The following is a 15715-nucleotide window of genomic DNA, read 5'->3' as shown; positions in this document are numbered from 1 at the left end:
AAGCATGATATGGAGAAAAGTGAAATTAGATCCATACCTCCATACGGTATAAAAGTAGTGTTAGACATTTTAAAAATAGCTACCCAAAGTACAAGAAAATAAACTGATATATGTACTAGGGTAAATAGACTGCTATATCTACAAAAGAGATACATTTGCATCAGAACACAAAGTATATCCTAATACTATAGATCTGTTCATAGCACTAATAGAACGATATAATAAATATCAAAAGGAAAACAACAAAATGAAAAACATTCAACACATATTTATTTCCCCAAATATATAAAGAATTGTTGTTAATATAGATAAAGACTCTGCTTTCACTCCAGCAGTAGTTAAGGAAGATTAAAACTTTATACAAAAGGGAAATCTTGTCAAACTGTCAATTTAAATGGAATCTTACGGGATATATACAGGTTCATAGTAATTAAAGAAATACAAATTAAAACTCATAAATAACCCACAAATAACTAGCAGATGCTTTTTTTAAAGCCAGTGTGGAGAGTGTGGGAGAACCAAAACCCAGCTATATAACTGGTGGGTCGGTATTTCTGAAAAACAATTTCTCAATATGTACCAAAAGCTGCAAAACTTTAAAAATCTTAAATCTGTCCATTCCATTTGGGAAATATATGAGAAGAAAACAACTTAGAGGAGAAAATGAAGTTTGTGTAAGTTTCAGTATAGCAGTATTAGTTTTCGTTTTTGTTTTGTCTTTTCTTTCTTTTTTTTTTTTTTTTTTTTTTGAGTCAGAGTCTTGCTCTGTCACCCAGGCTGAAGTACAGTGGAGTGATCTCAGGTCACTGCGAACTCCGTCTCTCGGGTTCAAGCGATTCTTGTGCCTCAGCTTCCTGAGCAGCTGGAATTACAGCTGTGAGCCACCACACTCTGCTAATTTTTTTATTTTTTGTAGAGACGGGGTTTTGCCATGTTGGCCAGGCTGGTCTCGAACTCCTGACCTCAGGTAATCTGCCCAATTCGGCCTCCCAAAGTGCTGGGATTACAGGCATGAGCCACCACACCTGGCCTATTTTTCATAATAAAAATCAGACACAATTCTAATGCATAATTAAAAGGAAAATGGAGTTTTAAAAGCAACTGCTCTATATTACAGGATGGGATACAGTACACAATTATAATTAAAGAGGATTACTGTGTGGATTATGCTGATCCATGGAAATCCATAAATGAAGCTGTGATAAATGAAGTGGAACAAGTGATGAATACACTGAGCTGTACGGTCTTTGGAGACGGGCCACATCTACTTATATGGAATCCGCAGGGCCACCCTTAGTTCTTGGTACACAGTAAATGCTCAGCAAGAGTCGGTTGAATGAACACATACATGGTTTATCTGTTTGTCTCTTCTGAGTTCTTGACTTTCTGTCTGCTCTGACCTCTGGCAACTTTGCACTAGTTCCCAGCTTTCATTCTGCTTACCTGGATTTTGGAACTCTAGCCTGCTCCACTCTTGGATAAACCCATGCCCTCTGTGGCCCAGGAACCTGAGTGACTGCTGGTATACCAAAGTCTCCAGGCCCAGGGTGACACACAGCCGCAGCTCCATAAACATCTAACATGATGTCAGCAAGCATTACCAAAAAAGAAAAAAAAGCTTATAAAAACAATGAATAAACTTTGTTAAATGTACAAGTGAAAATGAGCAAAGATGGGAAAAGAATTGAGTAGAGTTTAAAGTTAGAAACTAATTGCAGTCATTCCAGGGGAAGGAACAGTTGTATTTGAAAACCTGTATGGTTACATGAACTACCTAAAAAACAAGCTAAGGAAAATTAAAGCTCAGATCTATATATTTTAAGAAAATAATTGCAATCAATTTCCTGGGATTAAAGAGCATTTCCTCAAGCCCAGCAGCCATTAAAAAGAAGCAAATACAGCCAAGGACTGGATCTTCTCTGGAAGGCTGACAGCACTGACCCTCAAGAAGGCGCCAGCTGACTGAGAACACTCTGCCCTGATATGTGCTGAAATTCCGCTGAGAGCAGAGTGGTACATTAAACCCTTTAGGGGCTTACAAAACAAGTGTCCTATGTTTTAGAGTCATAGAGTTTTGCCAAAACAAGTATGAATTCAAGTGGCCCCCTGCACCCGGCCCTTCCTGTGGGCCCCGAGTGCCAGACACATCAATATGTAATAGCAGAATGAATGATTGAACAAACGATTGAATGAAAAGCAGTGGGAGGCAGCAGGTTGTCAGATTCTATGAGGCAATCACAGCATCAGGTGACCTTAGTATCTATTTGGGAGGATGGCCATTTATTCTCGGGAGTGCACGGCTCTAAAGAGGCCCAAATCAAGGCAGTGAGCTCTGGTGGGGGGGCGCCTTTAGATGGACTGAAGAGGAAACAGCCCGAAATCCCTGGGCCCGAGCGCGGCCCGTGCAGGCCGGAGGGTCAAGAACGCCCCGCTGGCGGGTTCGCCTCGGCCTAAGGCTGCCTGTGCTATAAATACGCTGCCCACATGCCGCGGTGACACGGTGTTCCCTGGGCTCGGCGGGACAGATAACATGAATGTGCCCTTTAAACGTCCCAAGTCGCAGGCACAGCCCCCGGCCCAGCCCCGCTCCCGGAAGCGCCTTCGCCCCCGATGCCCTCTGCAGCGGGGAGGAGGGGGCGCCCCGCACCTGCCCAGCCAATGCGCGGCGCGCGCGCGCCGGCCGCAGCCCGCCTCTTCTCGCGAGAGCCCGGCGGTGATATAAAGGGGGCTGCGGGCGAAGCGGCGGCCCCTTCGCGTCGCGTAGGGTCGGGGACGGCGCGGCGGTGCCAGGCCGGGCGTGGGCGAGAGCGCGAGCGGGCTGCCTGCGGGCTGAGTGCGACCGGCCGCCACCATGGGTGATCACGCTTTGAGCTTCCTAAAGGACTTCCTGGCTGGAGGCGTCGCCGCTGCCGTCTCCAAGACCGCAGTCGCCCCCATCGAGAGGGTCAAACTGCTGCTGCAGGTGAGGACGGCGCGGTGCAGGGGTGGACGCGGTGCAGGGGCGGGCGCGGCGGGCCGGGCGGGGCGCGGGCTGCGGGGCGCGGGGCGCCGCGGACAATCTGCGCCAGGCCACAGGCCCGGGCCCCCGGGCGCCCGCCCGGCGGGGGAAGGTGCCCTCTGCGTAGAGACAGGTCCAGCGTCAGTCGCAGATTCCTGGTGTCGGGTGGCGCCCGGCGTTCGGGTGTCTATATATGGAAACCCACCCGGAGCCGGTTTACGCGAGCCAGATCCTGCGCCCGTGACAGCGCGGGCATGCACTCAGGCCACCTAGTGATTGCCAGTGTTTTTGGCACCGTCTTATGCACAGCCACCTTTACAATAAAAACATCAAAATAATCATCACCCGAGAACTCCCTTATCGGAGCTCATGCACAATGCTGTGTGTAGGCTGACGCTGTTTCATTCATCTTTATATAACCTCTGTGAGAGAGTTATTCTCCATTTTACAGATGAAGCCGAGGTTTTGAAAGATTAAGAAACAATTTTTGGAACAAACTCAGATCACGTTACCCATCCTGTCTCCAGATCTTTTCCTTCCCTACCTGGTCGATCAATGGCTTATCATCATCCTCTTCTGTTTTTCTCCACCTGCCCAAAAGGTCAGGGCCCCTCAGTGAGGAAGAGCCCAAATTGGGAGTCAGAATTACCAACAACAACCTCCCCAACAAATTGCTCACAACGGCAGCAAACCCTCAATAATTGATTACTTGGATTACCTGCTTGAAAATTTTGGAGCTCTACTGCTTAGTGGATTTATTCTCCTTCCTCTATTGGAGCATTTACTGGAGATCCTCATCTCCAGGGTGATCAGTCTGACACTGAGAAATTGTCATTTCTTGCCCATATCGAATCCAAAGCCCTTTGAAGCAAGGAGTGATACTCATTTCTCTCCCCCATTAAGCCCCTCCTATAGTTCTCAAACCTAGGGAAAATGAAATAAATAAATGGCTAGCTTTATACAGTTCAATCACCTTTTCAGTTTATTTGGGGCAACACCTTTCCCTCAAATACCCTAGTAATTGAAGCAACACTGGATTATTTTGGCATGTTATCCAGTAACTAACATTCATTTACATGTCCTCAGTATCCATTTGATTTCCTTATCCTTTTTTTTTCTTCAAAGAGAAATCTAGGAAGTGCAAACCTTCTTTTTTCTCCTGTCCTCTTCCCTTTCCTCTGCCCTGCCTGTCTTCTGTCACCCACCCTCCCCACCACCAGGTCCAGCATGCCAGCAAACAGATCAGTGCTGAGAAGCAGTACAAAGGGATCATTGATTGCGTGGTGAGAATCCCCAAGGAGCAGGGCTTTCTCTCTTTCTGGAGGGGTAACCTGGCCAACGTGATCCGTTACTTCCCCACCCAAGCTCTCAACTTCGCCTTCAAGGACAAGTACAAGCAGCTCTTCCTAGGGGGTGTGGATCGGCACAAGCAGTTCTGGCGCTACTTTGCTGGTAACCTGGCGTCCGGTGGGGCCGCTGGGGCCACCTCCCTTTGCTTTGTCTACCCGCTGGACTTTGCTAGGACCAGGTTGGCTGCTGACGTGGGCAAGGGCGCCGCCCAGCGTGAGTTCCACGGTCTGGGCGACTGTATCATCAAGATCTTCAAGTCTGATGGCCTGAGAGGTCTCTACCAGGGTTTCAACGTCTCTGTCCAAGGCATCATTATCTATAGAGCTGCCTACTTCGGAGTCTATGATACTGCCAAGGGTGAGAGAGGGGCATCAGGGGAGAAGGAGGGTTGTGTGGAGAGAAGATCCTGTGGGGTCTGTAACTCACAAAGGATTTGGTATGTACTGACCTTGCTTTTTTCTAGTCTCTGGGCTAAACTGAGGCTTCTGAATGAGGAGGTGGTGTGGGTAAATTAATCGTTAAAGGATTCTTTGTGTCCTCTACTGAAATAAACTCCAGCCTTTATTCAGAGAGGAGGAAGCGGGAGGCTGTCTCCCTCTAGACATAGTAGTTACTGAGTTTAACTTGAAGCCACTTCCAGTACCCTGGATACAAGGAGAGCACTGGGTCTAGAGGGCTGCAGCCACCTTTGCTGGCTGCCTGGTCACATGTGAGGCACCTGCATAGGGGCAGGTTCTCCGCAAGGTCAGAGCATGGAGTTGCAGGTGCAATGGCCTCTCTCTCTCCACCTGCTTTCTGCTGAGAGCAATCACCTCATAGCCCTTCGGCTTCTTGGCTCTGTCCACAGGCATGCTGCCTGACCCCAAGAACGTGCACATTTTTGTGAGCTGGATGATTGCCCAGAGTGTGACGGCGGTCGCAGGGCTGGTGTCCTACCCCTTTGACACTGTTCGTCGTAGGATGATGATGCAGTCCGGCCGGAAAGGGGGTAAGCTGTGCTCTACTAATCTACACTTCTTTATTTTTGTCCCAGGAGAACGTTTCACAGTGCTCCTTTCAGTCTTCCTTACTGGAAATTCAGTTTCAAAATTATTTGATAAGGACATAGGGAAGAAAGATTGTATTAATTCCCCCTAACATTCTCAATTATCCCATAAGGGTAAAGTTTTTTTCCGTTTTATTAAAGAGATGATAAGAACATCAAAAATAAGATATTTAGACATGAATTTAACTAGGTATCTAGCATTATAAGACCCTAGGCCCTCTTCCCTTACAGCCTGGTGCAAAAGCCAGAGAAAAGAAAGAGTTAGCTACTTCTTACAAAGAACTTTTGCTTCCCTCCTAGTTACTACAGGTGTTAGTGGGACAGGGTGTTTAGCTGGGTAGAGATGGCCTGAAGCAATCTGTTGTGCCAGAAAAAGTTTTGGCTTCTATTGGTTGAACCATAGGAAATTGACACTTTAAAAGTAAAAAACAGTCCAGTGTTAGCAGTTTCATATGTTTCAACGAATAGTTACAGCCTTTATTGTAACTGTATAACCTTGTGCAGTATAATCTGAGGCTGGGCCTCAGTTTGGTCCTCCATAAAAAAGGTAACCACGTAGCATAACACTCCTGCTCCACTGTGCCCTTCCTGTTTCAGTTGGGCCGTCTGTGAATTGCTTGGTTAATTGCCCCAGTTCTTCACTGACCTTGAACTAATGGACTGGGAATGACAGGAGGCCCAGCCTGCCAGTTGAGTAAGGAAGGAGATGTCCAGTTGAATGTTGCATGGAGCTGGGACTTCATGCCCAGATGACCCTAATTTTACAAAACTGCTAACAGTGTGTGCAGAGCTCTTTCAGAGGAAAAGTCTCCTCCAGCGCTATGGAGCCCTCACCAGCATTTGTTTTCACAGCGGACATTATGTACACGGGGACAATTGACTGCTGGAGGAAGATTGCAAAAGATGAAGGAGCCAAGGCCTTCTTCAAAGGTGCCTGGTCCAATGTGTTGAGAGGCATGGGCGGTGCTTTTGTATTGGTCTTGTATGATGAGATCAAAAAATACGTCTAATGTAATTAAACCCAAGTTCACTGATTGACAGTGAACTTGATCCACAAGTTCACAGATCCATTGTGTGGTTTAATAGACTATTCCTAGGGGAAGTAAAAAGATCTGGGATAAAACCAGACTGAAAGGAATACCTCAGAAAAGATGCTTCATTGAATGTTCATTAAACCACAAATGTATTTTGTATTTATTTTACATTTAAATTCCCACAGCAAATAGAAAATAATTTATCATACTTGTACAGTTAACTGAAGAACTGATAATGAAGAAATAACTGAATGTGAAACATCAATAAAGACCACTTAATGCACGCTTTCTATTTTATTCAACTCTTATTAACTGCAAAGTGCATTTTTAAAAGATCATAAATGCATATTTTCTAGCATGATTCATTTATCAATCAGTGGCCAAGCTTCTAAATGTCAGATATTATATTGAGTATGTATTATATGAGAACCTACAATGCTTAAGTTCCGGTTTTCAAACTTCGGCAGGTCGTATTCTGTCTTATCTCATCCAGTGTTGCTGTAGGTTAGGAAGTGATAATGGCTTTCATAATCCTACCTTGTTTTGTGCACTTTCCTTTAGTCTAGAAATTCTGAGATTCTGCTAAAAGCTTTAATTCACAATCTGGAGAATTTACCATGATTAGGAAGTGCTGCGTTTTAGTCCCTTTAGATAACTGTGACACCTAGAATTTTATGATAAATGGAGAGTATTCATGAAAATCCAGGCTGGGTGCCGTGGCTCAGTCTGTCATCCCAGCACTTTGGGAGGTGGAGACGGGTGTATCACTTCATGCCAGGAGTTGGAGACCAGTCTGGCCAATGCAACAAAACCCCGTCTCTAATAAAAATACAAAAAATTAGCTGGGTGTGATGGCGCACACCTGTAATCCCAACTACTCGGGAGGCTGAGGCACCAGAACTGCTTGAACCCAAGAGGCGGAGGTTGCAGTGAGCTGAGATGGTGCGCCACTGCATTCCATCCTAAGCGACATGGTGAGACACCATCTCAAAAAAAAAAAAAAAAAAAATCAGTTGTCTTAGTTCAGGCCACTGTAACAAAGTACTATAGACTGATGGCTTATAAGCAACAGGAACTTATTCTCAGTTCTGTAGGCTGGAAGTCCAAGATCAGGGTGCCCCTGTGGTCAGGTCCTGATGAGGGCCCTCTTCTCAGTTGTAGACTGACTTCTTGTATCCTTCAGTGGCAGAAAGAGCGACACAGCTCTCTGGAGTCCCTTTTATAAGCTCACTAATCCCATTCATGGGGGCTCTACCCTCATGACTCAGTTTCCTCCCAAATGCCCCTCCTCCAAACACCACCACTTTGGGGGTTAAGATTCAACAGATGAAGTTTGAAGGGACACAAACATTCCATTCAATTCATAGCATCAGTTATCAAGCTAGTATTTAATACCGCTTAGGCCCCGTAGAAGAGAAAAAAGATAGGAACCTGCCCTGGAAGACGCTTAAGTTGAGAAAACGTGAAATGCCACTGTTAGGTAATGTATTACAATATATCTTGCTTGAGAAGGAATAGAAGGGAAATGAAATGGGGGAAGGGAGTGGCAGGAGATGGAGACTTTGAAAGAAAATAACTAGATTTAGAAACATGGGTATAGAAAGCATCTTCCAGTACTTCTATAACAATTTATCAAGACCTACAAGGTTTGTGAGCCAGAGGAAAATAATTAGAATTCCAGGTTGGAAATTGTACGCTTTCGGACCAGGAAGAGACCAAGCAGTTACTACAGTCTCCCAGCTTGTGACTAACCTGGAGGAAGCGAGTCTCTGTATCCTTGGCAAAGCTTGAAAGGCAGGCAGATGTCTTTTTTGTTTTCTAACCGGTGGCTGGGTGGTGGGGGTTGGTCTCTGTGCCTTCTGTTCTTTACCTTGCTTACCAAACTCTTCCACCAACTCACTCCTGCCTCCCCAGCTAAAAATTGGCTATCTTGCTTTTACCACAGTTACCAAGGTCTGAGCTTTATAAAATCCAGGATCACATCTGACCTCCCCTAGTAGATATCTAGGCCAAAAAGTCTGAAGGGCTAAAAAGGAGGAATCTCTCTATCCTGTCTCCTTGAGGCCAGGTAGCACACGTGTGCAGTCAGAGCCTCCTGGATCCGTTGTCCTCCTGTTGCTTTTCGTTCTAAGGATAACGTGAGTGATCCACATTCTGTTGCTGGTAGAGAATAAAAGCAGGGCAGGTTAGTGGTAGGCAAGTACTTTGACGGAGCATATCTAAAAGCAGGGCCTGAGTTTAGGAGGAGGAAGAGGAACTGACAGGATGAATGAAGAGTGCGTCCTCCCAACCCCACCAAGAAGCGTCATTGTGTTCTAGTCTTTAACCCTGGCATGGAATGGGGAGGGAAGAGGCATGGACATTCATTAAATAGTGCACATTGTCTACATTCTGCATGTGATCCGGATGTCGGCCCTCCCGCTTCCTACTCAGGTTACCTCTAATACATGTTGCTCCCCGCCCTGCTGAGCCAGTTCCTCAGTGCAGCTACTTTACTCACCAGGAATTCCTAGAACCCTGAGCCTCTGACAGAGTGCTGGGATCTGGTGGGAGTACGTGCACCCTCACTAACCTACCTTCACGCCATACCATCACTGTGCAAGGCTGCATCATGCTGGAAGATCTGGTTTATGTAAAAGTGTCAAATTGGAATTGAGCATTGGACTCTTGGGTACCTGCCCGAGGAATTTCTCATCAGCCCTGTTTCCCATACAGCTCTCTGCTAGGGGCAGCCCTCCCTCACCACCGTCCCCCCAATCATCTTTAGGTATTTTTTCCCCTAAAGCCTCACCTATTAGCATCATATCTTTTTAAGACATTATTTTGTATTTTAAACATGAGAAAAATTATGGAGGATGATACAAGATGAATGAGTCCATAATGGTAATAATTGGACACTAAAAACAATAAAAACTTCTCAAGTATTTGTGTTGAAATCTCAATTAACTGGGCAACTCCTCCCGTTGCATTTTATTCTGTAAAATATGAGGCATCACTTGTGTTGAGGCGGCATTTACTAAACCCACAAGGTGCAAGGCTGCAAGGGAGTGCAAGCGCCGACAGGAGAGCTGCTCTCCTGGTATAGTGCCCAGGACAGAGAAGGTGGTTAGCAAGTTTCTGCTGAATGTAAGAATAAGCAAGAAGGGAAAGTGCATCTACAAAGCACAGGGAACCTATAAAATATTTAGGAAAGGGTTTCATCAGTTCTGGTGAAATCTCGAACATGCAAAGCACTGTGGGGGTGTCCAGACAGGCGAATCGTATAATGCAATGAATAAAAACTTACGGCTGCCTTAAATTCAAATTTCAAGCCCTTAAATAAAATTTAACAAAGTCTACCATGTGATAAATTCTTTGCTTTTTTGCACCTCTTGAATATCAGAGATTTTATCAATCCACAATAAAGTACAGTTGATCTCATTCACAGATTCCATTCTGTAAAGTGGCTTCACTGCCAAACTTTATTTGTAACCACTGTAAAGGTCCTTGGACACACAGAGCAATGACACACTCAAATTGCATGACACATGCGTCCCCAGCTGCAGTGGAACAAGGTGACACTTAACCACTTAACCTGCCTTTTCATTTTGGCCTCATCCTGTTCACATGTGTTTACTTCATGCTACAGTAATTCTGCTGTTTAAAAAGGCCCCCAAGCTTTGTGCAGTGGCCAATGCAGTTTATCCGTAATTAACATGGCCCCCAGGCAGGTTGTGCAGGCGCTGTTCCTACGCACAGAAGGGCTAAGACACGCCTGTGGAAACTGCTTGTGTCAGATCAGCTGCCTTCAGGCCTGAGCCATGAGCTCAGTGTTAATGATCAGCAATATATATTAAATAAGGTGTCTTTAAGTATAAACACATATAAAACAGGGTTATGTATGATGCTTGTCACCAGCGGCTCATGGGAACCTAACCTTGTATTTACTGCTTGGCAAGATGTTTCAGTGTTTGCCTCAAGTTTGTAGTATATAACTCCTGTAAATAATAAGAATCAGCTTTCTTACCATTTTTGAAGTCATAAACATAGAAACATCACCAGCCAGGCAAAGTGACTTGCCCATAATCCCAGCACACTGGGAGGCTGAGGTGGGAGGATCACTTGAGCCCAGAAGCTCAAGACCAGCCTGGGCAACATAAGGAGACCTTTTCTCTACAAAAAATAAAAAATTAGGCCGGGCGCGGTGACTCACACCTGTAATCCCAGCACTTTGGGAGGCTGAGGTGGGTGGATCACGAGTTCAACAGATCGAGACCATCCTGGTCAACATGGTGAAACCCCGTCTCTACTATAAATATAAAAAAATTAGCTGGGCATGGTGGCGTGTGCCTGTAATCCCAGCTACTCAGGAGACTGAGGCAGGAGAATTGCCTGAACCCAGGAGGCGGAGGTTGTGGTGAGCCAAGATCACGCCATTGCACTCCAGCCTGGGTAACAAGATTGAAATTCCGTCTCAAAAAATAAAAAATAAATAAAAAATTAGTTGGGTGTGACGACACACTTGTAGTCTTAGCTACTCAGGAGGCTGAGGTGGGAGGCTGCAGTGAGCTATGATTGTACCACTGATTTCCAGCCTGGGTGACAGGGTGAGATCTGTCAAAAAAAATACCTATAACATGTCTCACATAACATATCTTGTATGTGATTTTCGTGTGTTCTGCAAAGTCATTTTAATTTTCATAGCCTTTTAAAGATGAGTTTAGTTTTGCCATTTTTGCAGTCACTGATGAATCACACGTACTGAGTGACACCCTGTGGTCTTCCGTCAGCCTGAATGCTGTGACCAATGCAGAAGCATATGGTCCTTGCTCTCAGGGGCTTTATCATCAGGGAAGTAAAACACAGACTAAAAAGATGTGAGATGTGACTTAAGTAATGAACCACGTAACATATAATCTTAAGTCAGTGTTTCTTCAGCCTTTTCTAGCTAAAGGCTTATTTTACTACCCAAATATGATGTGATGAAGGCATGGGTTAGAATGATGGCAGCGGGCTGGGCACAGTGGTTCATGCCTCTAATCCCAGCCCTTTGGGAGGCCGAGGTGGGTGGATCACCTGAGGTTGGGAGTTTGAGACCAGCCCGACCAACATGGAGAAACAATGTCTCCACTAAAAATACAAAATTAGCTGGGTGTGATGGCGCATGCCTGTAATCCTAGCTACTTGGGAGGCTGAAGCAGAAGAATCGCTTGAACCCCAGAGGCAGAGGTTGCAGTGAGCTGAGATTGCACCATTGCACTCCAGCCTGGGTGACAAGAACAAAACTCCGTCTCAAAAAAAAAAAAAAAAAAAAGATGGCAGTGAAAATAAGTAATGTGTTTTGAAGGACAGACAGGACATGATACATTGAAGAAGTGTTAATGAGAATGCCAAGGTTTTATGCCTTTGTGTTTGAGGGAAAAATAACAATACATTGATTGCAACTGAAGTCAAGAGGCAGCACTTGGGAAAAACAATTTTGATTCTTGATCTCTAATCCAAAAATGTGAAAGCCAAAATGATCTGAAATCCAACACTTCTTGAGCACTGACATGGTGCCACAGGTGCAAAGTTCCACACTTGACCTTGTGATAGGTGGAGTCAAAGCTGTGTTTCATGCATATGATTACTGTAAAGATACTGTATTAATTACCTTCAGGCTATGTGTATACGGAGCATATGAAACAGTGTAGACTTGGGGCCCATCCCCAGGGTATCTCATTTATATGCACATATTCCAAAATCTGAAAATACCAAAAATCCAAAATGCTCTGTCTCCGAGCATTTCAGATACAGTACACATAACCTTTAATGACTGAAGTAACATTAAAAATATCCAGGAAGAGGCCAGGCAGGGTGGCTTGTGCCTGTAATCCCAGTACTCTGGGAGGCCAAGATAGGCAGACTGCTTGAACCCAGGAGTTCAAGACCAGACTGGACAACATGGCGAAACCCTGTCTCTACAAAAAAACAAGAAACAAGAACAAAAATCAGCAAAGTGTGGTGGCTCATGCCTGTAGTCCTGCTACTTGGAGGCTGAGGAGGGGGGATTGCTTGAGCCCAGAAGGTGGCGAGGCTACAGTGAGCCATGTTTGTATCACCACACTACAGCCTAGGCAACAGAACAAGACCCTGTCTCAGAGAAATAAAAAGACTCATCCATCTTCTGTCTTCAAGAGACTGATCTCACAAGTAAAGACACCACAGCCTCAAAGTAAAGGGTTGGAGAAAGATCTACTATGCAAACAGAAATCAAAAAAGAGCATGAGTCACTATTCTTATATTAGATAAAACAGACTTTAAACCAATAAATAAGGGCATTACATAATGATAAAGGGCATAATCCAACAAGAAAACTTTACTATTTTAAATATACACACACAACAATGGAACACCCAGGTTCATCAAACAAGATCTTCTTGGCCTATGAAAAGACTTAGACGACTACACAAGAATAGTGGGAGACTTCCACACCCCACTGACAGCATTAAACAGATCATCGAGGCAGAAAAACTAACAAAGCTTGATCTAAACTCAACAGCTGACCAATTGGACCTCATAGACATCTCTACAGAACACTCCACCCAACCACAGAATATCCATTCTCATCTGCACACAGAACACACCGATCAACCACATGCTCAGTCGTAAAGCAAGTCTCCAAAAATTTTAAAAACCCTAAAACCATACCAAGCACATTCTCAGACCGCAGTATATAAATAACTAAAATGAGAGAAGCACTGAATGATACTGAGATGCAAAAATCTATATAAAAGCCAGGTACAGTGGCTACCACCTGTAATTCCACCAATTTGGGAGGCCGACATCGGCAGATCACTTGAGGCCAAAAGTTTGAGACCAGCCTGGCCAACAGGGCGAAACCCCATCTCTACTAAAAATACAAAAATCAGCCTGGCGTGGTGGTGTGCACCTGTAGTCCCAGCTACTTGGGAGGCTGAGGAGGGCTGATTGCTTGAGCCTGGGAGGCAAAAGTTGCAGTGAGACAAGATCATGCCACTGCGCTCCAGCCTGAAGGGACAGAGTGAGACCCTGTCCCCACTCCCCCCAAAAAATCCATACACCAAGAGTTCTTTGAAAAAACAAACAAGATTAATAGACTGTTAGCCAGATTAACAAAGAAAATAGAGCCAAGTAAGTATAATCAGAAAGACAATGACATTACAACCCACGGAAATACAAAAGATCCTCAGAGATACTACGAGCAACTCTATGCACACAAATTTTAACATCTAGAGGAAATGGGTAAATTCTTAGAAACACACCATCTCCCAAGATTGAATCAGGAAGAGGCTGAAACCTTGAATAGACCAATACTGAGCTCTGAAATTGAATCCGTTACCAAAAATAAAAAACCCAACAAAGGATTCACAGCCAAATTCTACCAGACATGCCAAAAAGAACTAGTACTGATCATACTGAAACTATTCCAAAAAAAATTGAGGAGGAAGGGAACCTCCCTGACTCATTCTATGAAGCAGCATCAGCCTGATACCAAAATCTGGCAGAGATACAAGAAAGAAAGAAATCTTCAGACCAATATCCCTGATGCACAGATGCAAAAATTCTCAAGAAAATACTAGCAAACTGAATACAGCAGCACATCAAAAAATTAATTCACCATGATTAAGCAGGTTTTATTCCTAGGATGCAAGGCTGGTTCATCACATGTAAATCAATAAATGTGATTCACCATAAACAGAATTAAAAGCAAAAACCATATAATCATCTCAATAGACCCAGAGAAAGCTTTTGATAAAATCCAACATCCCTTCATGATTTAAAAAAACCCTCAACAGACTAGGCATCGATGGAACTTACATCAAAATAAGAGCCCTCAATGACAAACCCACAGCCAACATCATACTGAATGAGCAAAAGCTGGAAGCATTCCCCTTGAGAAAACAAGGATGCCTGCTCTCACCACTCCTACTCAACATAATATCAGAAGTCCTGGCTAGAGCAATAAAAGGCATCCAAACAGGAAAATAAACTACCTCTCTTTACTGACAATATGATTCCATATCTAGAAAACCCTAAAGGCTACTAGAACTGATAAACCAGTTAAACCTCAAAAGTGTCATCTGGAGAAAATAGTGCAACTTACCTGCCAAATAAATTTTGAAATGGAAGCACAGAATCTTAAGAGTCTATTATGGTGGCTCCAGAAATATCTTGAAATAAATTAAAAATCTGTCACCAGAATTAAAAAATCAAATACAATTTTCTGCCATAACAGCATTCTTTCTCTTTGCTGTTGAGAGCTCAGATATGCTACTGCAGGAGCTACTTGGGAATTTATTCCAATGGCACTAGTTTTATTAAACCTTCATTTAAAAAATTCCTAAACTGATGTTTGCAGTTTTACAGTGTTTATTACTCATATAGAATACATATGAAATGTTGATTTGCATGGCTACTTTTAAAAAATATTTATTGGCTGGGCATGGTGGCTCACGCCTGTAATCCCAACACTTTGGGAGGCTGAGGTGGGCAGATCACTTGAGGTCAGGAGTTCAAGACCAGCCTGGCCAACATGGCAAAGCCCCATCTCTACTAAAAACACAAAAAATTAGCCAGGCATGGTGGCATGTGCCTGTAATCTCAGCTACTGGGGAGGCTGAGGCAGGAGAATCGCTTGAACCTGGGAGGCGGAGGTTGCAGTGAGCCAAGATTGCACCATTGCACTCTAGCCTGGGCAACAAGTGTGAGACTCCATCTCAAAACAAACACACAAACAACAACAAAACCCATTTTTTTTTAAGCTCTAAGAGTGTCCACTGTATTGTGGTAGCATAACAATTTTACAGAAGCAATTAGTTTAAATAAATTCTGATTAAGAATATAATTTTAAGCAAACTCTTTTCAATGTAAATATTATACTTTCAAAGACAGAAATAACTGACACATCCTTCTAACTTTATTCCTAATTCTTAGTCTTGTAAGGCACATAAAAGTTATTCTAATTTTGAAAACACGAACAAGAGTGCATTTTAGAGATAAACATAGGATCAAAACTCAGTTGTCTTTAATTCTTTTATTTCTTTCTTCATTATGCCAGGCTAGTTCTAATACCCTAAAATACATTAAAATGGACTAGAAAATGTTAAGAGGATGTCAATTTTAAGTTTCTTACCAATCTTTACTCATAGAAATGAATAAGCCATTACTGTTAAGCACATTTTCTAAGATGGTATTTATAGGTTAAGACTTTTTGGCATTGAAGATACTGAACTTTTTATGAATTTAATTATTAAAGTATAATCAACTCACATCTTTGGATTTAAATTG

The 15715-nt window shown here is 43.8% G+C and overlaps 1 protein-coding gene across 1 annotated transcript; it reads left to right on the top strand.

Annotated features, from left to right (window-relative positions):
* The first annotated feature begins 2805 nt into the window (after positions 1 to 2805).
* SLC25A4 (solute carrier family 25 member 4) lies at positions 2806 to 6710 on the top strand. The gene is made up of 4 exons (XM_021670123.2): positions 2806 to 2962; positions 4219 to 4705; positions 5196 to 5336; positions 6246 to 6710. The coding sequence occupies exons 1-4, from the start codon at positions 2852 to 2854 to the stop codon at positions 6401 to 6403; spliced, it is 897 nt and encodes a 298-aa protein (XP_021525798.2). The 5' UTR covers positions 2806 to 2851; the 3' UTR covers positions 6404 to 6710.
* The last annotated feature ends 9005 nt before the right edge of the window (positions 6711 to 15715 follow it).

Source organism: Aotus nancymaae, unplaced genomic scaffold (assembly GCF_030222135.1).
Source record: "Aotus nancymaae isolate 86718 unplaced genomic scaffold, 86718_ANA_hifiasm-v0.15.2.pri h1tg000006l, whole genome shotgun sequence".
Taxonomy (NCBI): Eukaryota; Metazoa; Chordata; class Mammalia; order Primates; family Aotidae; genus Aotus; species Aotus nancymaae.
This window is presented reverse-complemented; position numbering and strand designations above follow the sequence as displayed.

Coding starts and splice junctions, on each gene's coding strand:
- SLC25A4 (XM_021670123.2), top strand. CDS start 2,852: ATGGGTGATCACGCTTTGAGCTTCCTAAAGGACTTCCTGGCTGGAGGC. Junction 2,963..4,218: donor GGGTCAAACTGCTGCTGCAG/GTGAGGACGGCG, acceptor CCCCACCACCAG/GTCCAGCATGCCAGCAAACA. Junction 5,337..6,245: donor GCAGTCCGGCCGGAAAGGGG/GTAAGCTGTGCT, acceptor TTGTTTTCACAG/CGGACATTATGTACACGGGG.